Source organism: Macaca thibetana, chromosome 16 (assembly GCF_024542745.1).
Source record: "Macaca thibetana thibetana isolate TM-01 chromosome 16, ASM2454274v1, whole genome shotgun sequence".
NCBI classification, from domain to species: domain Eukaryota; kingdom Metazoa; phylum Chordata; class Mammalia; order Primates; family Cercopithecidae; genus Macaca; species Macaca thibetana.
The window spans coordinates 50,446,586-50,473,249 of NC_065593.1; the positions used below are offsets into that span (position 1 = coordinate 50,446,586).

At 38.8% G+C, this 26,664-nt stretch overlaps 5 protein-coding genes and 1 long non-coding RNA gene across 8 annotated transcripts in view; 1 reads left to right on the plus strand and 5 right to left on the minus strand.

Annotated features, from left to right (window-relative positions):
- LOC126938621 (eukaryotic translation initiation factor 1) overlaps positions 1-26,664 on the plus strand; it is a 1,120,764-nt gene that overhangs the window by 485,644 nt on the left and 608,456 nt on the right. The window lies entirely within an intron of this gene.
- Positions 1-26,664, minus strand: part of LOC126938649 (uncharacterized) — a 165,991-nt gene that overhangs the window by 33,353 nt on the left and 105,974 nt on the right. The window lies entirely within an intron of this gene.
- On the minus strand, positions 193-9,061 carry KRT40 (keratin 40). 3 transcript variants are annotated; one of them, XM_050762769.1, is made up of 9 exons: positions 8,973-9,061; positions 8,183-8,253; positions 5,778-6,225; positions 4,997-5,079; positions 4,228-4,384; positions 2,908-3,069; positions 2,703-2,828; positions 1,021-1,241; positions 193-514 (listed from the first exon to the last, which is right to left on the minus strand). In XM_050762769.1, exons 3-9 carry the CDS (start codon positions 6,222-6,224, stop codon positions 415-417), a joined length of 1,296 nt encoding a protein of 431 aa, XP_050618726.1. In that variant the 5' UTR covers position 6,225; positions 8,183-8,253; positions 8,973-9,061; the 3' UTR covers positions 193-414. The 3 variants fall into 3 exon arrangements, with proteins under 3 accessions (XP_050618726.1, XP_050618727.1, XP_050618728.1); XM_050762770.1 differs by lacking the exon at positions 8,973-9,061 and adding an exon at positions 8,848-8,948; XM_050762771.1 differs by lacking the exons at positions 8,183-8,253; positions 8,973-9,061 and having other exon boundaries at positions 5,778-6,277.
- On the minus strand, positions 15,229-15,975 carry LOC126938615 (keratin-associated protein 3-3). The gene has a single exon (XM_050762997.1). It carries the CDS (start codon positions 15,890-15,892, stop codon positions 15,596-15,598), a length of 297 nt encoding a protein of 98 aa, XP_050618954.1. The 5' UTR covers positions 15,893-15,975; the 3' UTR covers positions 15,229-15,595.
- On the minus strand, positions 21,030-21,747 carry LOC126938614 (keratin-associated protein 3-3). The gene has a single exon (XM_050762996.1). It carries the CDS (start codon positions 21,688-21,690, stop codon positions 21,394-21,396), a length of 297 nt encoding a protein of 98 aa, XP_050618953.1. The 5' UTR covers positions 21,691-21,747; the 3' UTR covers positions 21,030-21,393.
- Positions 24,822-25,428, minus strand: LOC126938616 (keratin-associated protein 3-1). The gene has a single exon (XM_050762999.1). The coding sequence runs from the start codon at positions 25,372-25,374 to the stop codon at positions 25,078-25,080; it is 297 nt and encodes a 98-aa protein (XP_050618956.1). The 5' UTR covers positions 25,375-25,428; the 3' UTR covers positions 24,822-25,077.

The window sequence follows — 26,664 nt, forward strand, 5'->3', positions numbered from 1 at the left end:
TATGACATTTTGCATGGGTTCATTAATGTGTTTGTATTTGAGGAGTTAAAAAATATTTTCAACCTGGGTTTTTGTATGTTGAAACTATGGTTATGGGTTTAGATGATTCTCTTGCCATAAAATGAATATTCTATCAACACTAATCAGCCATAGAGCTATATTTACCATGTGAAAGGAGTAAAACATGTTTTATTTGGAGATGAGCAAGAACGCTTTATGGGCTCCCAGCATACCACAAATAAGCCGGAAGGAGAGGAAATAGTAAAGCAGAAAGACTGAGGATACCTGGAGGGCAATTCCAGGATATGAGCGTCCCCTGGATTTGTGATTCCTGTTTGGATGCCCCTGGTTGAAGCCCCATCTCCTTTCTAGGATGCTGCTGGCTTTGATTCCTCTACCTGCTGTCCTTAACATTCACAAACAGCAGTTTTCAACCGTGCAGATGACATAGGCTGAGCATGGCTCACAAGTGTTGCTCGAGGTGCATGTGGTCGAACATGGGTTACAGGAAAGCCTGGGGAAAAATTGATGTTAAACCAAGCTTAGCAAGGGAATCTTGATAAAATGGAAACTCAGACAAACCATGTCAAAGTTTGTCCACAAATTATGTTCTGAAAAAAACTCTGCACAATAGCATTGACTGAAGCCTGTTTCTTCTCCGCACCCAGAATTGCCACTCCATGTTCACTGTAGCAGTGGCAGTTGAATAGAATTTTATATTTTTTCTTGATTTTGCAAATGTTATCTCAGGCCTATTCCTGATTTTCCTTTAGTGGAAAACAGGAACAAAGGGAGATGCCAGTATGAAATGTTACACTAATAATTAATCTGCCTTTATAATATTTTAAAAATATCTCTAGTGTCATGTGCTTAACCTCAGCCACTGTTCAGCCCTCTTTTAAGAAGATCCCTGAGCACATTGGGGAGGTTTGAACTTGTCCAGACCTTGGGGAAACAGGATTCTTTTACATCAGCCTCTTTGTGACTCTGGGGGATATCATGAGTAACTGTGGAACTTGCCTGCTGTCCTCACTGTCCAGCAGGCCCCGATACGTGTTGATCTCGCCCTCCAGCCGGGCCTTCACGTCCAGGAGCACCTGGTACTCCTGGTTCTGTCGCTCCAGGTCGCAGCGGATCTCGGCCAGCTGGTTCTCCACGTTATCGATCAGGCACTGAATCTGGGCCAGCTGGGAGCTGTACTGGGCCTCGGTTTCTGCCACGGTGCATTCCAGAGATTCTGTCTGCAGGAGGAAACATTGTCCAAAGGACCATGAAGTGCAGTCTCTTGGGCCAGAGTGCCTACTTTCAAATCCTTGCTTACCCTTTTCTAGTTATGTGACCACTGGCAAATTATTTAGCTTCTGTGAGTCTCAGTTTTATTCTCTATATGCAAAGTATTTGTCTCATTAGAGGGTTGTGAAGATTAAGAGTTAATATGTGTAAAGCATTTAGAACAGTGCCAGCCGTACTGCCACTGTTCTACATGTCAGCTATCACTACCACCACTATGACTACAGCAATACATGACTTATTTGTGAAGCTTAAGGACTATCAACAGCATATGAGAGGAAAGATGGAGTTTGGGCTCTTGGCAGGGAGGGGTAGTATAGTGCTGTTAGGAGAAGAGGCTCTGGATACCAGAGGCTGGGAAGGGCATGTGTGTGGTAAGGGGATGAAGAGAGGTTGGTTAATGGGTGCAAACATACAGCTAGACAGAAGGAATACGTTTTCATGTTGGACAGCAGAGAAGGGTGACTACAGTTAACAACAATACACTGTGCATTTCAAAATAGCTAGAAGAGTGGGCTTGAAATGCTCCCAACACGTAGAAATGATAAATACTTGAGGTGATGGATGCTGTAAATATCTTGACTTGATCATTACACATTCTATGCATGTTACAAAATAGCACATCTACTCCATAAATATTTACAAATATTGTATATCAATAAAAATAAATTTAAAAAGAGAGAGAGAAGAGGCTCTGGGATTCAACTGGCTGAACTCAGCTTCCAAGTTTGCCTCTTAGAATTGCATCCTTTGCAGGTTACTTAATCTGAGTCTCAGTTTTCCTTATCTGTGTCATGGGATAAAGGTATCTATCCCGTGAAGTTACTGTGAGGCTTAAATGAGCATAGTGCCTCTCACTGGATGAATGCTCAGCTATTGTTCTCCTAGGTATTCTCCGCAGGATCTAATGACATGCACACAGTGGTGCTTGACCAGAACTGGTTCATGTCATCTTGGACGTATGGTGTTCTTGTTGCTTGAGTGGGGTGGGGTACAGTGAAGGATCAGGTTGAAGTGTAGATCCTGTAGGGAAACTGTAGGATGAAATGTTTGAAAATGATTCTTTGTTTTAGATATAACAGTAAGCCTGGAAAACTGGCCTGAATCAAATGAGAATTAAAACCTGCTGGAATGCGTAAGTGACCATGGCCTGGAGGTTTCTCTCGCTCTGCTTCTCCCTCCCTGTCTCTGGAGGCTGCTGCAGCATCAGACTCAAGCCCAGGAGTGAAGGTAAGGCATCTTAGAGGGACAACACAAGCTGTGGACCTGTCACTTCTGCTTCTATTAGTACTGGGTAAACGGCAGTACTTGGGAAAGGCAAGGAAATGTGATCCCTGGATATGGAAGAGGGCTTCACATCTCAGAGCCTGACTTATCAGTGACATAACGGACACTGCCTTTGCCTCACGCACCAGGCTTTGCTGTGCTTGGAGCTCAATTTCCAGAGCATTGGCTGTGCGTTTCAGTTCCAAGATCTCCGTCTGGCAGCCCTGCAGCTGCTCCGCACTGGACAGTTGCTGCTGATTCAGCTCTTCTGTCTGAAACACAGGCACCATTAGAGAATTCACAAAAGGCGGAAGTTTGTAACCTTGCCATTTTTTCGATCTGGGTGCTGACCTGAACAGCGAACCATTCTTCGGCTTCTCTGCGATTGTTGGCAAGCACCGTTTCATACTGACAGCGCATCTCATCCAGGACCCTGTTGAGGTCAAGGGTGGGGGCAGTGTCCAGCTCCACACTGAGGCGGTCGCCAAGCTGTCCACGAAGCAAGCTGACTTCCTGAAAGTGGGATGGCATAAAGATGTCACAGAATGATGGGGAAAAATCCATTTGACATCCAATGGCATTCTACTTCTGTTTTGTGGAGTAGTAGGTAAAAGTGTGAGATTTTGATTCAGGTTGTCTGGGCTGAATCTCTTTTCACCACTTAGAAGGGCCTCAATTTCTTCGTCTGTAAAATGGACATAATAATCGGACATTTTTCCAGAAGGTTATTGTGAGATCTAGAAGAGTTAATCTACACATAATTAACTTATAAAAGTTAATTATGACACATAGTAAGGTGTCAATAAATGTTAGCTATGATTGTCATCAACAAATATTCAAAGAGCAAACGTACTTTGTTACATCATTCAGCTTTTCATTTTCTAGCTTTATCACTGTATTAATCACTTTATATTTTATGACTTTTAAAAGTTTATAAATGCGGAATATTTAAAAACACTGGTCCAGATAGTGTATGAGTCCTTATCCCTTTTTTGAAACGGACTTCATAGTCTGTTTCTCAGACTGATTTTCATACCCTGTGGATTGGAGCTAGGGGTGGCATAAAGCCTCCAAAGGAAGCCATTTGTGAAGTTACTCACCTCCTCCACAAAGGCAAGGGCAGGAGAAGAGTTTGGTTCCTTTGTCTGGCACTGTCTAGGGGCTATTTCACATGTTAATTCAGAGACACGCTGGAATGATCAGGTTGAATAGTAATAATGCCTCGAGTAGTTTTTCCGCTTTTTTGTTTGTTTGTTTTTTGAGATGGAGTCTTGCTCTGTTGCCCAGGTTGGAGTGCAGTGGCGAGATCTCGGCTCACTGCAACCTCCGCCTCCTGGGTTCAAGCTATTCTCCTGCCTCAGCCTCCCGAGTAGCTGGGACTACAGGTACCCACCACCATGTCCAGCTAATTTTTGTATTTTTAGTAGAGATGGGGTTTCATCATATTGGCCAGGCTGGTCTCGAACTCCTGACCTTGTGATCTACCTGCCTCGGCCTCCCAAAGTGCTCGGATTACAGGCATGAGCCACCGCGCTTGGCCCTTCCTGGAGTAGTTTTATTCCAGCTTAAGCAACATCCGCCCAAATTTGATTTACAAACATCAACAGATCATCTGTCAGTGTTAAGTACGTTACTCTCGGAGTCCTTCAGTGGCGTTGCCGCTTTCCTTACCTCTTCATGGTTTTTCTTAAGGCAAAGGAGATCTTCCTTCAGAGACTCCACATGGGCCTCCACATCAGATTTGCACAGGGTCAGCTCATCCAGGATCCCATGCAGGCCACTGATGTCTGCCTCTAATAGCTGGCGAAAGGACAGTTCACTCTCATACCTTTCACGGCAAAAGAGAAATCCAATGCTTACTTTGCTGAACGCTGTGCAAAGTGTGGGGATACGTGGAGGATCGACACATGGACTTCAGGAAGCCACATGCATAATTTCTCTTAATTCCTAAGTAATGATAAATTCAAGCTTTTAAAACATTCTTGACTTTAAAATATTATATAGAGAATATTTGTGAGTGTGTGTGTGTGTGAGAGAGAGAGATTAAGAGAGAGAGAGCGAGCCATAAATTATTTTCAAATTAAAATTAAGGCGGGGTGTGGTGGCTCATGCCTGTAATCCCAGCACTTTGGGAGGCCGAGGCAGGTGGATCACCTGAGGTCAGGAGTTCAAGACCAGCCTGGTCCACATGGTGAAACCCCATCTCTACTGAAAATACAAAAATTAGCTGGGTGTGGGTGGCGGCGCACGCCTGCCTGTAATCCCGGCTACTCAGGAGGCTGAGGCAGGAGAATCGCTTGAACCCAGGAAGCAGAGGTTGCAGTGAGCCGAGATAGTGCCATTGCACTCTAGCCTGGGCGACAAGAGTGAAACTCCTCAAAATAAGTAAATTAAATTAAATTAAATTAAATTAAATTAAATTAAATTAAATTAAACTTACTTTGACTTAAAGTCATCAGTGGCCAGTTTGCAGTTGTCAAGCTGTACAGCAAGTCTAGAATTCTCTGCTTTCGTGCATAAGATCTGGGAAGCAAGCCATTATGTGACAAATGATTCTTTGAGAGAAACCTAAATAAACTTCTATCCAACAGCTATGCCATTAGTTGTCTTTTGAAAGTCTTTATAAGAAAGTATAAAATCACCCTCAGCCTGCTTTTCTTATTGACCTTGTCACTTCATGAAGAAAAAAGCAGTGCCAATTTAGAAGCAAAATAGAGAAATAAAAAGGTTTAGTTTTTTAATAACATAAGACACTTTGCAACATCCCTAGGCAGTTGAACACCATTAACGTTTTCTCCATCAGTAGTTTGTATTATGACTCTATCCTCTCCCATAATAATAGAAATTCATCAAGGAGACAAGCAAATGATTACTAGGTGGTTAAAAAGATGGCATTTGACGATTTGTGTTCAGATAATATAAATGTTCAGTGTCAAATACAAAAGCGATTTTGGATGTAATACAGTTTTTCTGCATTCTATAGATGATGAAGGAAAAGCCTAAGGGCGAGTTACTTTATTATAGTCACTCAGTTATCAGGGGTAGTTCTGGCGCTGGTGCTGAGGTTTTCTGACTTTCAGTCCAGTGGTCTCCCCTATGTACCATTAACTCCTGGAATTCCCCTTTCCCTTGGTTGCCTTCTGTAAAACCGTCCCTCTGGTAGAAAGATAAAGCAAGTCATAGATCCGGAAGGTGGAGCACTAGGGCAACAGGACACACACCTTTTGTTGGAGATCTTCAATGGTGTTGAAGTAACACTGATAATCCGGGCACACCATTGGGATATCCTGTTCACATTGTTCTTGGATCCTGGATTCCAGCTCTGCGTTGGTCTCCTCCAGGCTGCGCACCTTCTCCAGATAGTTGGCAAGTCTGTCATTCAGGAACTGCATCGTCTCCTTCTCATTGCTAGTGAACACCCCATCCTCACACCAGGCACAGTTCCCCACCAAGCAGGGACTGTTACAACTCCCAGTAAAGTAGCATGGCAGGAGGCAACCGGTCAGCCCGCGAGACCTGGATAGGAAGCTTGGAGTCTGACATCGGGATGTAGCACAGGCACCGGGGAGACAAGCTGTTTCTATGCAACAGCTTGAGGCAGGTGCACAACCGGAGGCCGTGGTACAGGATTCAGGAGAGCAGTGTGTGGAGGAGCAGTCAGAAGTCATCCTTCCAGAAGCAAAGACAGAGGCTGGCTGCAAAACTTCAGTTGCCTTGACTCCAAAACTCTCCTTCCCTCCTGAGAGTTTTATAACGCCCCAAAATGGGTGTTTACAGACTGCACCGGATGTTTTCTTTATCACTGATGGTGCCAGTTTTCATACAAACATCTCATTAGAGTTGTTTATTTACTGAGGAAGAGTTTTATGCCTCATAAAAGAGGGATAACTTTAGGTTACCGAAGCAGGACCTACACCATTTCCATGTGCCAGACAAAACACTTATTTCAGAAAATTGTCAGAGGAAACATTGTCCTTTTGACAGAATAAGAAAAGAAAGAGAAAATTTGGCCAATCAATAATTATAGATACAACTCATTACAAATCAGGAAAATAACATGTCCACAGATTTTGATTCTGTGCATTGATTGCTTGGGTCCCCTTTTAAAATTAGTATTACAGCTCATAAAATGACATTTATTTGTTTGTGCCACCACCATAAAAATGGTCAGTGTGATTAGCAATCTTTCAATGCTTTTTGTGTTCTCAGAGTATGTGCTGACAAGACTGGAGGAGTGAGCTATATATTGGACTTAATGTGTGTGTGTGTGTGTATACAAACATGTCTACCTGCGTACAAATGGAAAAGTCACTTTACGTAACTGATAGGAATAACTTGTTTTTCTGCAGGCTAAAATATAAATTGGTTAGAGCTGGAATTATGATCTTTGATTTTCTGAAACTTGCCTTCTCCCCATTTCTCATTTCTTGTTATTAGATAAGTTATACTATTTTACGTGTATTTCTAATGAGAGTGAAATATAAATTGTAAGTTATAACCTTTTAGTCCCTTGGGAATTCCTCAATGATTATACTTCAGAGTAGGGACAAGGAACCCACAGGAGTCTTTTCTTCTGAGATGTACAGCCTGTTTTCTCCTATTTATTTATTTATGAAGGCCTGAATTTCATGAAAATTAAAAATGCTGGAACTTGCAAAATAAAATTTTATTTAGGTTCCAAATCAGTGATTCCACTGGATGAAATCTCTGGTGCCAAATCTGACAGATAGGAACTTGAGATGTGTAACTTTTTTGGATTCTGTCTTGGATTTCAGCTCCATTATGAAGCATAATCTGTTTCACTTTGCTTGGTTTTAGTCGTTATGTTTATTTCATTTTCAAAGGTGCATAGAGAAAATTGCCTGTAGAATTTTTGAGAACATTATAGGAAAAGAAAACACAGTAATCTGAAAAAGTTAAAAATTTTTTGATCCAGAATAAACTTATTTTTTCCCCTAATCCTGAGGGCTACTTCCTAGGTAGCTGATAATAGAAACCAAACCAGAAGAACATATGTAAGTGAGTTAAAATAGTCTCTGAGGATTTATTACTCCCTGGGCAGAGTTAGGTTTGAATTTAGTGATTCTCTTTACACATCAACACTTATGCAAAAAGTTCTTAGAGTGTCTCATGGTATATTGACGCTGCTCTGCAACGAATATGAGTTCAAGGATTCAAAAACACTTCTGAAAAATTACAAATCTCTGAAAGAAAATTATCTTTTCACAGTAACCTAATGAGTCAAAAGAAAAGTATCTTTGAAGAAAACCCATGTTTTGGTTGTCCATCACAGGTTCCAGTTAGCTAAAGTGCAGTCATGTAACTGCAGGTAAAATAAGAAATATTTCCTTTTGTCTGGAACTAATTTCTAATTGTAAAGTATTGGTTACTAGTTAGTGTCCTGCAGGGTAGGACTATTTGTTTTGTTCTTGATTAATTAGGTAGTGTTGTATAATAATGATCTATAGCTATAGTCTCCATCGTAGAATATGGAAATCACCCAGAATTCATTTCTGTGGAGTCCTCCTTAGGGAAGAGAAGTCAGGCTGGCAGGACCAGAGGAAAGCAAAAAACAAAAAACAACCAAAAAAAAAAAAAAAAAAAAAGAAGATAAGCTATGACCCACCTTATTCATGGTCCAGGACACATAGCCCTCCTGCACAGTATTTCTGCATTCAGCTATCACCAGACTTTCAGCTGATAGAAAAATGCAACTTAGCTCACTGCAACCTTAGTGTTATCAGTACTGCACAAACCCTCTTCAGCACACAGCACAAGCACCATCCTGTAAAATCTCCAGCACACCTTTTCCTCCTTGCAGACAGCCCCTTCTCTGCTATGCTGCCCGTTGCTTCCTTGCAACATATTTTCATACTTTCTCTAATAATCTGCCTTTCTTTACCTACAACTATGTTGATAAATTCTTCTTACCCCCATGCCACCAGCCCCAGATAGTCGCTAATCACCCGTGACAATTTCTATAGTGCACCATCATCAGAGGAAAGGAACACTGGGAATACAGAAAAAGAAATAGATGTCATGAAAGGCCATGATAAAAAAAAAAAAAAACAAAAAAACAGAAAACAACAACAACAAAAACAAACAAAAACACTGTAGTTTATTTTGTATAATACTCTGTATTATTTATTTTGTATAATACTTACAACATCCACCTAGGCTGCCAGAATCATTTCCCTAAAATACACACCTGCTTTTCGTCGCCCTCCACTTATGGAGTGCAAGCTTTCTACCTTGGCAAATATGACCTTCTCTAACCTAGTGCCCATTTACCTTTCTGGGCTCACTTCGTGATGTTCTCTTTCACAAACCCTAAGCTCCAGCCATCCTTCAAGCTTTGTAGGTACTGTTTTCTTTGTCAAATTCTCTTCTGCCATTCATTTCCTGGATGAACTCACATGTCAAGACTTAGCTGAAACATCATTCAGCTGCCTCATGTGGAGGTGGGGCTCCTCCCAGAGCACTTCGCATGCATTTCTGCTATAGCAGTTGTCTTGTGGCTTTTAACATTTGTGCATCAGGTTATAAGAGTTTACATGCGGCTTTAAGAAATTTGGCTCAGGGCCAGGGCTAGTATATACATGCAGTAACAAGGTTGATTTTCACTGTTTTGGGCAACAACCTAAGTAACTTTAACAGTGCCTGGGAATGTTCAAGGCCCGGCTCGGGTTCATGCTGCAGGGGGAACACACAGCTGGCTGGGCCACGGGATGATCAAGGCACTCTGTTTCCCAAGGCAAAGATGGAAGTGGGGGGTGATCTGTGGGACCCTACAGTACGATCAATCATCTTGAATGACTTGGTCACTCTACATTATCCTTTACATAAATTGCTTTATTCAATTAGTTGACAGGATTAGCAAATGGATTTTTTCCCCCATCTATGTTGATGAGAAATATTGCCTGTAATTTTCCTTTCTTCTAATGACCTAGCTAGGTTTTGGTATCAAGTTGTATACTGGGTTCACGACATGGCTTGGCTTTGTGTCCCACCCAAACTTCATCTTGAATCGTAATCCCCAAATCCCCACGTGTTAGGTGAGGGACCTGGTGGGAGGTGATTGGATCATAGGGGCAGTTTCCTCTATGCTGTTCTTGTGATAGTGAGTGAGTTCTCAGGAAATCTAATGGTTTTGTAAGTGTGTGACAGTTCCTCCTTCACATGCTGTCTCTCACTGGCCCCCATTGTAAGAAGTGCCTGCTTCCCCTTGCACCATTATTGTAAGTTTCCTGAGGCCTCCCTAGCCATGTGGAACTGGGACTCAATTACACCTCCTTCCTTTATAAATTATCCAGTCTCAGATATTTCTTTATAACAGTGTGAGAATGGAGTAATACTGTTCATAAATTAAATTGAGAAATGTTTCCTCTTTATTTCATGAGATTCTGTAAGATGAGTGTTATTTCTTCCTTAAATATTTGATGGAGTCCAGTGAGGCCATCTCTTCCAGGAGTCTCCCATGTGAAAAAGTTGTGTTTTGTTTTTAACTAGGAAAAAAAGTCTGGGCGTGGTGGCTCAAGCCTGTAATCCCAGCATTTTGGGAGGCCAGGCAGGCAGATCACTTAAGGGCAGAGTTCGAGACCAGCCTGGCTAATATGCTGAAGCCTTGTCTCCACTAAAAATACAAAAAATAGCTGGGCATAGTGGAAAACACCTGTAGTCCTAGCTTTTTGGGAGGCTGAGGCATGAAAATTGGTGAAACCTGGAAGGTGGAGGTTGCAGTGAGTCGAGATCACACCATTGCACTCTAGCTTGGATGAGAGTGAGACTCCGTTTCAAACACACGCACACATACACACAAGCGCATACACACACATATGTATATATATTTGCTTACCTCTACATCAAATATTAAAAAATATCAAATTGCTTACCTCTACATATAGAAACCCCACAAAGCTATTCAGTTGTTCTATTTCATTTTGTGTGAAAGTTGCATTTTTCAAGGAGTTTGTTCACTTGACCTAAGTTGCAAAAATACTGAAATAAAGTAGTTCATAATAATCCTTATTCTCACTATTTAATTCCAGATATTGGTAATTTGTGTTTTATCCCATGCTTCCCCCATCAATCTGGCTTGATGTTCATCAGATTAATACTAATGTATTGTATATTTCAAAGTTGCTGAAAGAGTAGATTTTTTATGTTCTTACCATTAAACAATGATAAGGTGTTAGGTGATGGATATGTTAATTAGCTTGATTTACCATTTCCACAACGCATAAATCAAAACACCACATTGTACCCCACAAACATACATATACACAATTATTATTTGCCAACTAAAAAATAACTAAATAGAAGTACTTCATGAATCCTTTCAAAGAATCACATTTTAGCTTCATTAATTTCCTCATTGCTTTCTATTTCATTGACTTCTGATAATTATGTTTATTATTTCTTTCTACTTACTTTGAATTTTAATTGTTCTTTTTCTATTTAGTTGAAATGAAAACTTAAGTGATTGAAGAAGATATAAATGAAGGTGATAAATTAGATGTAAATCTTATTTTCTAATATAATCATTTGCTATATATTTTCTACTAATCCAATGCTGTATGTATCCCATTAATTTTTAAAATCTTGTGTTTCCATTATCATTCAGCTCATAATATTTCTTAAGCTGTATTGGTATTTATTATTTGATCCATAGGTTATTAGAACTGTGTTGTTTGATTTTCAAGTATTTGGTGATTTTTCTAAATATGTTATTGATTTCTCATTTAATTCCGTTGTGGTCAGATAACATATTTTGTTAGATTTTGGAATTTATGGAGACAAATTTAATGGCCCAGAATATAGTCTACTTTGGTGAGAGTTCCTTGTGCATTTGAAAAGAATGTATATTCTGTAATTGTAAGGGGTAACATTCTGTGAATGTAACTGGGTAAAATTGCTTGATACTATTATTCAAATCTTCTTTATCCTTGGTAATTTTCTTGTCTGTTTGTTCTCTCAGATCCTGACAGGGGATATTAAAATCATGAAATGTGATTTTGGATTTATCTGTTTCTCTCTTGACTTCTGGGATTTTTTTTGCCTTATTTATTTTGAAGCTCTGTTATTGGGTCATATTTTTATGGATTATGGGACCACCTGATGAATTTTCCCTTTTTCATTATGAAATATCACCTTAAAAATTATCTAATATTTAAATGACCAAACTTCTTTCTTATCATTACTATTTGCATGGTGTGTCTTTTTTTCAGACTATAGCGTTCAATTTTCTTGTGCTTTTATATTTAAAGCAAATCTCTTTTAAACAGCATAGTGTTGAGTTTTCTTTTTAAATCCAATCTGACATCCTCTGACTTTTTATTGGAGTGCTTACTTTATAATTAATGTAATTATTGATACGGCTGGTTTAAAATCTACCATCTTGCTATTTGTTTTTTATTTCCATGTCTTTTCGCTTCCCTTCCCCTTTGTTTCTCATCTTAATTTGGGCCAATCAAACATTCTACTTTATTTTCTATGCTAGCTTTATAAGTATATATCTTTTAATGGCTTTTCTAAAGGGTGGGATAGTTCTCCCAGGATTATGATATGCATCTTTACATTATTACAGTCCACTTGGAATTAATAATGTAGCACTTTATGTAAAATACGAGAACCTTACCACAGTAGAGTTCTTTTTGCTCCTTTCTGTTCTTTGTGCTATTATTGTCAAATTGCTTACTTCTGCATGTAGAAACCCCACAATGCCATTGTTTTTGCTTTAAATAATTGTCTTTTAGAATATTGAGAAAACAAAAAAGAGAAAGTCTCATATTTTATCCATGTATTTACCATTTTCAGTGATTTTTTTCCTTCCTGAAGGTCTGAGACTTCATTTTGTATCATTACTCTTAAAATGCTTTTTATCGTGGCAAAATACAAGTAACATAAAATTTACTATCTTAACTGTTTTAAAGTGTACAACCCAGTGGTATTAAGTACATTCAAATGTTGTGTGGGCATCACCACCATCCTTCTTCATAACTCTTTTCACCTTTTAAAACTGAAACTCTGTTCCCTTTAAACAACTGCCCATTAACCCCACCCTTGTGTCCTGGCAACCACTGTTCTACTTTTCATCTCTGTGATTTTTTTACTACATTTAACTACCTCATATAAGTGAAAGCATATAAGTGAATAGTATCTTTTTGTGATTGGCTTACTTCACTTAGCACAATGTCTTCAAGGTTAATTCATGTTGTGACATGTGTCAGAAAGTCCTTCCCTTTTAGGGCTGAATAATATTCCATTGTATGGATGTACCACATTTTGATTATCCATCCATCTATCAATGAATGCTTGTTTGTTTTCGTATTTTAGCTATTGCGATTATTGCTGCTATGAACACAAGTATACAAATGTCTTTTAGAGACCCTGCTTTCAATTCTTTTGGGCATATACCCAGAAGTGGAAGTGCAGGATCAAAAGGCAATTCTACATTTAATTTTTTGAGGAACTGCTATATTGTTTTTCATAGTCACTGTACGATTTTACCTTCCTACCAGCAATGCTTGAGGGTTCCAGTTTCTCTCTCTCTCTCTCTCTATATATATATATATATAGGTATATATATTTTTTTGTGTTTTTTTTTTTTTTTTTTTTTTTTGACCGAGTCTTGCTCTGTCACCCAGGCTGGAGTGCAGTGGCACTATCTTGGCTCAGTGCAACCTCTGCCTCCCAGGTTCAAGTGATTCTCTTTCTTCAGCCTCCGAAGTAGCTGGGATTACAGGAGCCCACCACCACGCCCGGCTAATTTTTGTATTTTTAGTAGAGACGGGATTTCTCCATGTTGGCCGGGCTGATCTCAAACTCCTGACCTCAAGTGATCTGCCTGTCTTGGCCTCCCAAAGTGCTGGGATTATAGGCATGAGCCACCACACCTGGCCGTTTTGTTTTTTGTATTTTATTTTATGGTAGCCATCCTAATGGGTGGGAGGTGATGTCTCATTGTAGTTTTGATTTACACTTTGCTAATGATTAGTGATGTAATGCTGAGTAGCTTTGCCCGTGCTTATTGGCTATTTGTATATCTTTTTTGAAGAAATGTCTATTCAAGTTCTCTGTCCTTTTCTGAACTGGTTTGTTTGTTTTTTGTCGTTGAGGTAAAATTACTCTTAAACCACAAGGACTTCCTTAGTGTTTCTTATGGTATAGATTTTCAGGCACTTAAAAAAGAAGTCAGCTTTATTCACCTAAAAGTGTTTTTATTTTTTCTTTAATATTGAAGGTTGTTTTTGCAGACTGTAGTGTTCACATTTTTTTTCCTTCAGGACCTTATAAATGAGGTTTGATTTTCCTCTGACACCCATTTTATGTAAAGAGAAGTCAGACATTCATTTTTTCTTTGCTGCCTTCTATTTGATTTGTTTTTTTTCCCTTAATTGTTATTCAGCAGTTTGACTATGATATGTGTAGGTGGGGGTGTGTGTGTGTGTGTGTGTGTGTGTGTGTGTGTATTGCAATTATCCTGCTAAGAGTTTGTTGAGATTCTTGAATATGTGGGTTAATAAAATATGTCATCAAATTTTGAAAATTTTTGCTTTCATTCCCTCCCAAATTTTTATTTCCTATTCTTTAACTCCTGTCAATTCTGAGACTCCAATTTCATCCTTGTTTCACCACTTGATACTTTCCCACAGGCTTCTTAGCTTCTTCAATTTTTTTTCAATCCTTTTTTCTACCCTGGTAGGCTGGAACCTCAAAGTCTGTTAATAGTGAATGACCTCTGGTATCTCCATTCAGCTTCTAACCACCCAGCAGCCACTCTTTGCTGTGCCTGATGGAATTTCAGCCAGCGTATATGCAACTGCGCCTTCTGTAAGTACTTGAGAACTTTTACACAGTCTTCTTCACTTACCTACATATATCTTCTTCCTCTCCAGAATAGCTTTCCAAACTCCATTTAGATACAGCTACTCGTGTTGCAAATGTGACATGTCTAGAGCAAGAAGAACAGAGTATTTCCATCTTGAATTCTCTCCTCCTTCTCTCCTTCTAGGTTGCAGTCAATTCCTCTTTGACCATGTCTTTCCCATTTTACCCCCATGACAACAGTCTTCATTGTTCTCAATTTTATGATCCCACAGCACTTTACTCATACTCCTGGTAGAACACATCATTTTTTTTATTGTAACACAGCAATTGACGTTTGACAAATAATTATTAACTGTAGGAAGAAACAAATGGATGTTGTGTTTGTATTTGTTTCACCTGCCAGATGGTTAGCTTATTTTCAGCAAGGATAATAAAACACCCGACACACCATGGGCATTTAATAAATCTTAGTTGAATAAATAATGACATTATTATAATTTTTTCATAAATAGCTCATGTCATATGGATTAGTTTATGTATTTTGTCATATTTGGTGTTTGGGTAATGTTCAATATTTCTCAACCTGTCTGAAACCATTTTTTTTTGGAGGACAAGTCAGGAAAAGTCTACTTTCAAATATGCCGATGTACTAGACCATCTTATATGCAAGGACGTTTAATTTTCTTAAAACAGCAAGAAGAGCAAAATTAAATTTTTGTCCATACTGCCACCATTTTTAGTTTCACTAAGGTTCCCAGTTTTTCTTAAAATGCCAATGTTCAGAGTTAAGAAACACATTTAATGAATGAACAGAAATAAACAGAAGTAATTGTAGACATTTGTGCTATGCCAGAGATGTAAAGTTTATTAGGATAATCATGAAGAACTTCCTTAATTTCCAGAAAGATAGCACCCAAGACTGGAAACAGAATTCCCAAAGCACCCACAGAAAGAGACACTTTAATATGAAGGAATCGAACAGCTTTGGGAAGCTGTTGGCATCCACCAATTCAGACTGCAGTTGGTTATAGCTGAATGGTCATTGAAAGTTTCTTGGTCTCTTTTTATTTGCAAGGGGTGATTGTGATAGCAACATCCTTGTTCCAATTTCTAAAACAGAGCACATTAGTTGTAGGTACTGAGATACGTGAACGCTAAAGCTTCTATGCTGACTCTTTCAACCTCAGGCACTGAGCAAAGTAGCCATCCATCAGCAGCTTCTTGGGAGGCAGGGCTCACAGCAGGGCTGAGTGAAGGTGGTGAGGTTGAGGGTCTCCAGGCCTGGAGTTGGCTGGCAGGAATTGAGCAGGAAGCAGGTGGGCACGCAGGGCTGAGGAATGTAGCAGGGTGGGGGACAGTTGTCACAGCAGGTGGGCTCCAGTAACCAAACCGTGTGTGGGCAGGTGCTGGGCAGGCAGACTCCGCAGCGGCAGGATTTGTCGAAGGTGCAGATGGTGGTGGCGGGCCCGGTGGGGACACTGCAGCTGCGAGAGGCACAGCAATCCATGGCAATCAGTGTCTGTGGTATTTATGGGTTTGATTGAAAAGAAGGACAAGTCTTCTGAGGTGTGAATATCTCTCCTTTCTCTGGGGCTCTTATATATCCTCTCCACTGGGAGTTGGTCCAGCCAAGAGGCTTCTTTCCTGGTTCTTGTTTATGTTAGTGTACCCATTATTCTTTAATTTGTTTGACATTTAGACACTGTAAAGAGTCCCCATTTTCCTAATTAACTTTTATTTGAGTTCATTGCTAAATCTGAACTGATTACCCTTGCTATTTGTCACTGGAACACAAGCTTTATGAGGTATCACCAAAGCCTTCTGTTATTATATTTTCAACACCAGCCCTACTGGGGAATACTGCATGACAGTGAGTCTGTACAATATGTGGGCCTGCTCTCCAGTGCTGCTTTATTTTTAATCTGTCACTTTATCTATACCAATTTGTCTGATAAAGTATCCTTGTTTTAAAGAGTTGAACTTAATTTTACTTTCTTTTAGCTTTGAGGATTTGAAGATCAAAATTACATTAATATGGAGAAATATGCTGTTGAGAAATATGGAAAAACTTTATAAAACACTTATTATTGTAGTTTTTTACTACAAATATTTTGTATACATTTGTTTAGTATTACATTACATTACTGGAGGAATCACATTGTGCATAGGTTCTGAAACTTGCCTTTGTGTATATCTATGTATCTGTATATAATTATATTTTAAAAGATATTTGATAGTGTTACTTTTAATATTTTAGTATTTATTATATAATTGCACGTCTATGTTACTTTAAAAATGTATATTACTGTGCATTGAGGTTATTTTCAACTTTTCTCTACAATAGTTGTGGCAATAGAGCACCTCTGTATATAAATCTTTGTGCATATTTTTGATTATTTCAGAAACAGAATTAATTATTTGGTAGAATTATAGGGGCAAATGTTAATTTCTAGTAGTTTTAAGGCCTTTCATATCATTGCCGTACTGCTCTTCAGAATGGTTCTATTTACCTGGTTTTTTTTTTTTCAAATTACCTATTTCTACCAGGTGTGTTTGATTAAGAATTCCCATTTCCTATACCGTTGACAGATACTTTATTTTAAAGATGTGTTCCAGTTTCTTGGGTGAAAAACACAATTTTATGATTATTGTGTTTGTATTTCTTTTATAACCAGCTAGGTTGAAATATTCTTTCATATGCATATTGGCCATCTGTCTTCTATTGAGAGCTGGCTTGCTTTCTTTCCTTCACTGCTAATTGTAGGCAAATTGAATTTTTAGCTTCTGTCTATATAGACTAAATAAAATAATAAGAATACAAAACTAAAATTCAAGTAAAATTATCACCAAAGGAAACTTATGAGCCTGAGCTAAATTAATCTGTTAACACTTGATTTCATTCTCTCTTTTTTTCTTTCCTTTTTTTTTTTTTTTTTTACAAAGTATTGCATTTTTTCCTGAAATCAAATGTAGCTGTGGTAGGAAAGACCTGGATTCTAGTATCAGTACGCTGTTTAGACTGCAGGCATAGTTCAGTGTTTAAGAGGGAGCACAAGGTGGGCTTGTGGCCAATATCATTTAGAAACCTCAAACCATTTCCGCTCAGCTTGGTCTCATGCATCCTGCAAGCCATGGTTCTTCTCACATTCCGCCCACCTCCTCCTTTAGGCACACCTGTAGAGTGGTACATGGTGGGGTGCATGTCTGTATGTTTTGGGAATGGGGATGTGTATTTAAGAGGACCACATTAGGAGTCAGAAGAGCTCTTGACTGTTCCCGGTGCTGCTGGTTACCTTCCTTGTTATGGTAAGTAATTCACTTTTAGGAGCTTCATCTTTTTTCTCTGCAAAATTAGGGTAATAACATACATATTCCTCCACTCAGGAGATTACTGTGAGGTTCACATGTGATAAAAAGGGTGAAAGCTCATGGACAACCATATAGTGCTATGCAAAAATAAATTATTATCATGATTAAAGCAAATTACAGATCAAATTCAAGGCAAGGTAAAGATAAAAGAAACAGTCAAAAGAAGAAAAGAAAAAGAGATGAAGGTAAGCAAGAGAGCAACCTTACAGGAAAGAGCAAACATTTATATTAGAAGTTTATACAAATAAATAAATAAATAATCACATCTACTATTAGAGAAAGTGCTTGGCATATAAATTAACAAACTTAAAAATTTGAAAATCTCTCTATGGCTCTGCTTGAAAGACAGAATTCATGATATCTGCTGGTTCCTGGACTTTCACCAGATTTATTTTTGTATGAATACCTGCCAAAGTATGCATCCTTTTACTTATTATTTAAAAATAATTCAACAGACATTTACTGAGCAGTTACTATGTGCTAGTCACTGTAATAAATGTTTTTCTGGGTTTTTTTTGTTTTGTTTTGTTTTTTGAGACGGAGTCTCGCATAAATGTTGGATATATAGCAATAAACAAAATAGGCACCATCCTTGCCCTCATGAAGTTTATAGTTTGGGGGAAGAATTTTTCATACACATAACATATTATTATAAGTTGCTGCTATTATACATTATAATAGGAAGGAAAAAGATTGGATTCTAAGGGCAAAAGACAATAAATAAAAGAAAAAAAATTATTTTGAGGGAAACATTACAAAGGAAACATGGCTTGCAGACCCTCAGGGTTAGAATTTCATGGCAGAAAGCTATCAGCTTCTTACCTGGGATACAATATTACTTTAAGTTCACCGTAAAAGCCTAGAGAAACTGTTACTGTTTATGCAGAACATTGTGTTTCTCTAATCATAAATAAGACAAGGTTACAGATTACAAACAGTTGTAATGCAACAAGTTTATTATAATAAGCTCTTCTCTTTTATTAACAAGACGTGCAGCACTTTATTAAAATGTATTTTCTCTGCAGTGGTCTAAGAGACCTGGGAATTACTCTCCTTTGTTTATAAATGATGATAGTGATTCATAGAGAGGTGAGATGATTTAGATGGTTTGGGAGCCAGTGTGTTAAAAACTAAATATAGGACCTATTGGGATAGAGCTACCTTTTATGTGGTTAGAAATGGAAGTTTAAACTATGTGTCAGAGATACTAAGCATTTTATTTTTAAAAACAAAGGGTATCTTTTTTCTTTAAGCAATTGTAGGAAAAGCATGGTGATTCTTGATGAGATGGTAGATTTTCGGAGTGCTAAAAATCTAGACACACACATACATGCGCACGCACAAGCACACATCCAAGAAGTCCAGTTTTAATTGTATCTTTCTACAGTCAATGGAGGGATCCAGGACAGTGAAGACGTAAATCCAAGATTAATAATGAAAAGAGACAGTTAGAAGCAAAACATGATTATATTGGTCTCTTGCTTGAAATCTTTCATTGCTTCAAAGTTTCAGTCCAAACCCCTTTGCTTTGGGGAGTCCCTTGTGTCTGGGTCTTTGTATTTCTGTCTTCTCTGCCTCACCCTCTTCAATGCATTGTTCATCCGGTCATTCCCAACTACCTCCTGTGGCTTAAAAACCCCAACCTCTTTGCTGCCTCCATGATTTATTAAGCTGTTGTTCTGTCTGGAACAACTGTTTCCTACCTCTCCTGCTGCCTATTCATCTTTTAAAGCTTAGGCTGGATAACTCAGAGGCTTTCCATAACTATTTCTCACCTCTGACACTGAATCACCAAATCTGGGTTTTAGTTATTCTTTCTGTATGCTTGCATGCCATGCTGTTCACCTCCCAGTCACAGCAGAATCCCTCAGCATTGCAATTATTGTGATTATAACTTGTCTTTCTCCTTCATCAGATTTGGGAGAGACTTGAGGGCACTAGAGACTTGAGGCAATAGCATTTCTTTTATCTTTCTACTCCTGGCGTTAATGTGATGCCTGGCACAGGATAAGCACTCAGGAAATATGGACAAATGAATGAGTGAATGGACTGAATCTCTTGTTGACAGTATCCTCTGTTGTGTCCCATAGACTCCATGGCTGCTAAGTTCTGTTCATTTAAGGTTGAGCTGTAAAAAGCCTATGGAATCCCCTGAGAAATTTCTTTCTGAAGGGACTAACAGGTACATTGAGGACATTTTAAAACAAGCATGCTTAAAAGCATTTTCTTCTCCCCTTCCTTGTCCTACCCTTTTCCTTGCATGTATTCTTGTGGTTTTATTTCAAGGCATTTTCAGATTTTGACTTGTGTCTTTATATATGTATTGTGTATAGATATGCATGCACACATATATTTATATGTGTTACATAAATGTATTGGATGTATTATATATATAGTATATATACATATATGTACTTGTTCTCTCTAGGCTTGGAAAAGAAAAATCTTTGTGAGATAAAATTAAGTAGGCTGATAAAATTCAGTAATGAATTAAAGCATATTTAATCAGAGTTTTAGCTCTTAACCTGAGACACCTGAAAAGTATTAGCATTCTATTGATTACTGTGGTAGAACATCTGTGCAGAGTACGGTGGCAAATAGAGGTATATTCCTGGTGCCTTGTGACTAGAGTTGACCACTTTGAGTTCTCTCTAAGAGAAGATGAAGTTGAAATAGGGACACCTCCAAAATACCCAGATTTTAGAATTGAATACTTGCCAATTTTAATCTATGAACCAATGTACTCTTTTTCTATTATAATACAATGTGGATTTTGTTAAAGAATCTTACATGTTTTATTTCTCTTGCGTATTTTGGGTTTATTTCATAACTGTGCTCATTAAGCTTCCGGCTTCATTAGTATTGAAGGTAGTATTGTGGTAGGAAAAATTGGGCTTTAGAGTCAGACATACAAGAGGCTGAATTCTGATTTTCTAAGTAACTTTATGACTTTGAGAATGTTGAATAACTCTTAAAACTTCATTTATTCTTGTCCATTAGTGCTGTTTCAAGGACTAAATGAATGATTTACTAGTGAAGAGTAGACAAATAAATGTTGGTTCACACCAAAATTACATTTGTCTGAGGAGGAAGAGAGAAGAGAAGGCAAATATAAAAGAGAACCTGTTAAAAGTTAGCAAGCCATATTAGTAGTATCCAGAATGTTAGTCATTCTGCCAATAGATTCTTTTTTAAAAAATTAAAATAATCATCTTTTTTTACCTTTTTAAAATGGAAGAAATATACCCAAAACTAACATAAACAAAGGACACATCTTGCCAGAGAAATATAGTTTATTGGAAAAACCACCAAGAAATTTTCTTCTATGGAAATACCCAATACAAGAAACAAGAGCCAGGAAGCAGTATGATCAAGAACATGTAATCTGAGGTCTTACAGATTGAAACAGTAGTTTGCTAATAAAACACATTCACCTGCCCACAGGAACCAAATGGTTATTCAGCTAAATAACCATGAAAAATACTTTTCTTTTTTCCCCCCATTAAAACCAAAGGTAAATTCTTCATATCTGGGCCATCTGATCTGCCTTAACATCTGGTAAACTACTGAGGCAAGTGACTACTGACGAGACAGCTTCTGGATTCCTCGTTGTCGGGCACTGAGCAAAGTAGCCATCCATCAGCAGCTTCTTGGGAGGCAGGGCTCACAGCAGGGCTGAGTGAAGGTGGTGAGGTTGAGGGTCTCCAGGCCTGGGGTTGGCTGGCAGGAATTGAGCAGGAAGCAGGTAGGCACGCAGGGCTGAGGAATGTAGCAGGGTGGGGGACAGTTGTCACAGCAGGTGGGCTCCAGTAACCAAACCGTGTGTGGGCAGGTGCTGGGCAGGCAGACTCCACAGCGGCAGGATTTGTCGAAGGTGCAGATGGTGGTGGCGGGCCCGGTGGGGACACTGCAGCTGCGAGAGGCACAGCAATCCATGGCAATCGGTGTCTAGTTAGCTTTCAGTTTCTTAGACAGATGAGGTTGGTGAGGTACAAATGTCTCCTCTCTTGTTAGGGCTCTTATATACCCTCCCAAGTGGGCATTGGTCCAGCTGGAAGGCTTCCTGTTTTGTTTATGGCACCCTTTTTCACTGAGATTCTCTAATCTGTTTGGCATTTACATGTCCATTAAGAGTTCCCGCTCTTGTTAAGTTAATCATATTTTTGAGTCATTGACTTGTCATTTTTGTCACAAGGTCATCACATTTTGTCTTCACAGGGTTCTGGCATGCCAAACCTTACATGACTTTTATGGGTAATCAATCCAAGTGACAATTCAGCTGTAATTTTGGAGGCCAAACTCTTCTTGTTTTCCCTCTTAATTTAAAATACTGTGGATCACATAATGTGATTTCTAATGACTAATTTCAGAATGAGTAACTCAAGTGATGAATTGGACCATTTTCAACTCAATAAAGTCAACAAGAATATGGCTATTTACAGATGAATGTTTCATGTGGCTACAGGCATCTCAGACATGTTTGCATTATTTAGTGATATTATAATTCAGGTTCTATTGAGCAAGCAAAGTGGCAGAGTGGTACAGGATGAAATTCCTTTCTGTTATTTTTAATAAATCCATAGTGAATTTCTCAAGGTTGTATTATTCTATGGATTGTTTTTTTCTAAAAGAGTCTCTATTCCCAAAGTTATACCAGTCTTGTGGTGAACCCATTTTACTGCTTTAACACCTGAGACCCCAAGAACTTAATTGACTTGTTTAGGGCCACAGAAGCAGCTCAAGGCAGAGCCAGGGCTAAAACAATACATCTTCTGGTTTCCAGTTGGGGATTTATAACTAGGCCAGGGCCCGTGAATGCTAAAGACCCATGGTAGTAGTAGTAGGAACTTCGAGTTATTTTCAGTATTAAAAACAAACTCTAAATTTTTATCCCTTACTAGCATGTATGAAAACATGAAACTTCTTTGTTTTTGACTAGGAAAAAGGTAACTTGGTATGGTAACAAAGGTTATTCTATAATAATCCTAAACATTTCATTGATATTTATAAATGTATTTATGAACAAAAATGAAGGAATTATTAAACTTTTTTAAGAAAGCCATTTGGGAAAAATACATATTTCAAGAAATAAAAAGATGCCCAGCCTAAGTATCCATCATCCAATGAGTAGATAGAGAAACTGTGGTGTATATATATATACCGTGGAATACTACTCAGCTGTTAAAGAGAATGAAACAATGTCTTTTGCTGCAATTTGGATGGAGCTAGAGGCCATTATTCTGAGTGAAATGGAGTGGGAAATCACAGGAACCAAAAACAAAAAACCATGTTTTCACTTATAAGTGGAAGCTAAACTAAGTATGCAGATGCATATGGAGTGATATAATGGACTTTAGAGACTCAAAAGGTGGAGGGTGGGAAGCAGGCCAGGAACAAAATACTACGCATTAGGTACAATGTATACTCCTTGGGTACGGGTGTACCAAAATCTCAGAATTCACCACCACTGTGTAATTCATCCATGTAACCAAAACCACTTGTACCCCAAAAGCTACTGAAATAAACAAATAAATAAACAAACAAATATTTTTTTTTAAATAATTTTTTTCTTTTATTATTATTTTTTATTTTTATTTTTTAATTTTTTTTGTTGAGACAGAGTCTCGCTTTGTCGCCCAGACTGGAGTGCAGTAGCCGGATCTCAGCTCACTGCAAGCTCCGCCTCCCGGGTTCACGCCATTCTCCTGCCTCAGCCTCCTGAGTAGCTGGGACTACAGACGCCCGCCACCTCGCCCGGCTAGGTTTTTTTGTATTTTTTAGTAGAGACGGGGTTTCACCGTGTTAGCCAGGATGGTCTCGATCTCCTGACCTTGTGATCCGCCCGTCTCGGCCTCCCAAAGTGCTGGGATTACAGGCTTGAGCCACCGCGCCCAGCCACAAACAAATATTTTTAAAAGCTGCTTTTTGGTGAGAAAGTTGGGAACTGCCATGTGGCAGTAATGGTGGGAGTCTCTCATGTGTAACAGGTTGATGCTGTGGACATGTGGTTTCCACACTTGAGGACATCTGGTCCTCACAATAATCCTGAGACAAAAGCAAGGCAGAAAGTAATAACAAGCTAACTGAGACTGTAGGAAACCAAACTATAGGTGGGAAACCACTTTAGTAACAGGGAAATTGAGACTGAGAGGGAAGCAATTGGCCCAAAGGCCAAAGGCAAGTCTAAAAGTATATATATATATATGTGTGTGTGTGTGTGTGTGTGTGTGTGTATCTCACCATACCTTTATTTTCCGCAAAGACCTAATTGCACTTAGATTTTTTTAAGATAAATAAGGACATGAATTAGGAATTAGTGGTTATCGTAGAAGTTTTGTTCTAATAGAAACTGTGTGTTTTTGCTCTCAGAATTGTGTGACTATTTCTGGTGTATAGAAAATACTATACTGTGGTCTGATATTTTAAGTATATTTCATTGTCATGATATTATATGTCACTTAGACTAGCAAACTTCTAATCATGGTCATGACTAATGTAAACCAATGTAAGCCCCATTTGAGGGCGCAATGAATACTCAATAAATGCTGATATTAATTCAAAATGGATTTTTTGGGAAGGCAGCATATAGGAAGAAATGGATGTATATGCTTCTCAAAATTGCTTTGCATTTTGAGCTCAGAATTTCAGATGACTGTGACTAGGATGATCAAATTATTTATACACACCAGCACAGTGATCAATTCATTTAGTCAATTAAGGAAGAAAGAAAAATCAAAGTCAGAATCAATGGAAACTAAAATCCAGTATTTTAAAAACATTCTATTAATCTCTAGACTCTAGCGTAGTGCTTGCACAGTGGATGTCTTCCAATAATATCTATTAAATAAATATGTGTTAAATAAAAAGATTCTATAAATGAACTACCACATTTTTTACTTTTTAACCTATCACAAATAACCAGTATCTATTTTTTCGATAAATTCCACTATGAGAGCTTATTCTGTTGGGGTAAATCTTGGATAGTGTGTTAACTTGCTGTTCAGGTTTAGGTAGGCATTCCACTTTCCCTAATGGGAAACATGAAAATAAATCATCACAAGGTCATATTTGCTAAGCCAGAATAAAGTTTATTAACAAATAGTCAAAATGGTTATTTCTCAAGAGTGATGAAATAGCCTAAAAGACAGAAAGGAGGTCTCCAACTGTACCGAAAGGAGCAAAGAATTAAGAAGATTCATCAAGACTTGGCCCCGGGGATTGGGATGGCCTTAGCCTTGATGTAGGCAGTAGTGAGTGCCGAAGCCCGGGTGATGCAGAGGACATTGGGCAGCCACCTCACGGAACGTGTGCAGACTTGGCTGGTTAACAGCGGGGCTCGCAGGGACTCTCACAGCCAGGCTGAACATAGGTGGTCAGGTTGATCCCACTCAGGCCGGGAGTCGGGTGACAGTTGTTGAGCAGCCAGCAAGTTGGCACATAGGTATCAGGCTTGCAGCAGGGTGGGGGGCACGTGTCACAGCAGATGGGCTGAAGGAGGCTGATCTCATGTGGGCAGGTGCTGGGTAGACAGACTCCACAGCGGCAGCTTTTATCAAAGGAGCAGAAGGTGGTGGCAGGGCCAGTGGGGACGCTGCAGGAGCGGAGAGCACAGCAATCCATAGCAATGGGAGGCGGGTTTTTGTTGAGTCGAGAGAAGTCCTTTGGTGTCTCGATGCTCCTCTCTTCTACCCTGGCTCTTATATACCCATCTCCCTGGGCGTCAGCCTATTACTGAGGGTTTTTTCCCCATGTTTCACTTTATAGCTATCTCCATAAAAACCGTCTAATTACTTAAGTGTTTATTACCTAAGATACACTGCTCACCTCATAAAAGAGATTTAGGTTGTTTTGTTGTCAAATTAGGACTCTTCACATTGCCAGTGTGTCACTGCACAGAAAGCTTCATTCCAGTCTTCAAAGGTACCCGGCCATTATCTTCTAATCGTTATACCCTCACTAATAATGGCTTGGTATGCCAGGCATCTGCAGACCTTTCCCACTTCTTTTGTTTACTTTTCAGATGAAGAGGACAAGTAAGCTTTTTGTTTGTTCTTCTACCAGTGACCAAAGGTTCTTTGTGATCCTTTAGGGCCTCTGGCTGAAAAAGTGATATCACATTTTAGATTTATTATTTGTGACTCCAAGAAATGAATGAAGATGAATGGATAGAATCTGTAGAGAAATAGATTTTGGTTTTGTGTAAAGAGGCACTTTTTACAGAGCTGTAACAAATCATTTGTTCTCCATTCCTTTCAAATATGCTGCGAACGATAACTTGGTAAGAACCTGCAGCTGGGAATGAAGACCTGCATGGGTGACAAAGATGGGTGTCCTTTAAGCTCCATCCAACTGTGTTATAAATGAAGATTATTTATGACCAAAAATCTAGTTGTATTGGGCCATTCAGAAGCTAAATGGTGCAGTATTTCCCAGACTGAGTTCCGTGAACACCGGTTCCAAGGGACTTGAAAGGGTTCTCTGGTAAATAAGTTTGGGAAAGGCTGAGTTCTTCACTGTTGGGCCTCTCGGAGCCTTTAATGTGCAGGTGCTCTACGACTTTTCAATACAAAGATAGAGCATATATTTTTCTCCAAACTTACTTGACCGTGGACTGCTTTTTGTTTGTTTTCAGAGATTAGCTTTATAGGTCAGTGCTTTATGGAACATACTTGGGGAGATTTAGCAACAGCTTACAGCAAGCTTGTCCAACCTGCGGCATAGGTCACATGTGGCCCAGAATGGCCTTGAATGTAGCACAGCACAAATTTGTAAACTTTCTTAAAACATTATGAGATTTTTTGTGGTTTTTTTTTCTTTTTTTTGCTCATCAGCTGTCATTAGTGTTAGTGTTTTTTACGTGTGGCCCAAGACAATTCTTCTTTCAAAGTGGTCCAGGGAAGCCAAAACATG

Bases quoted from the DNA above. Each gene is read 5' to 3' on its own strand.
- LOC126938614 (XM_050762996.1), bottom strand. From the start codon at position 21,690: ATGGATTGCTGTGCCTCTCGCAGCTGCAGTGTCCCCACCGGGCCCGCC.
- KRT40 (XM_050762769.1), bottom strand. From the start codon at position 6,224: ATGACTTCTGACTGCTCCTCCACACACTGCTCTCCTGAATCCTGTACC. The intron at 5,080-5,777 runs GTGTGTGTCCTG...CTTGCTTCCCAG, and splicing joins TTGAAGATCTCCAACAAAAG to ATCTTATGCACGAAAGCAGA. The intron at 515-1,020 runs GCAAGTTCCACA...ATTTTTCCCCAG, and splicing joins CTGGACAGTGAGGACAGCAG to GCTTTCCTGTAACCCATGTT.
- LOC126938616 (XM_050762999.1), bottom strand. From the start codon at position 25,374: ATGGATTGCTGTGCTCTCCGCTCCTGCAGCGTCCCCACTGGCCCTGCC.
- LOC126938615 (XM_050762997.1), bottom strand. From the start codon at position 15,892: ATGGATTGCTGTGCCTCTCGCAGCTGCAGTGTCCCCACCGGGCCCGCC.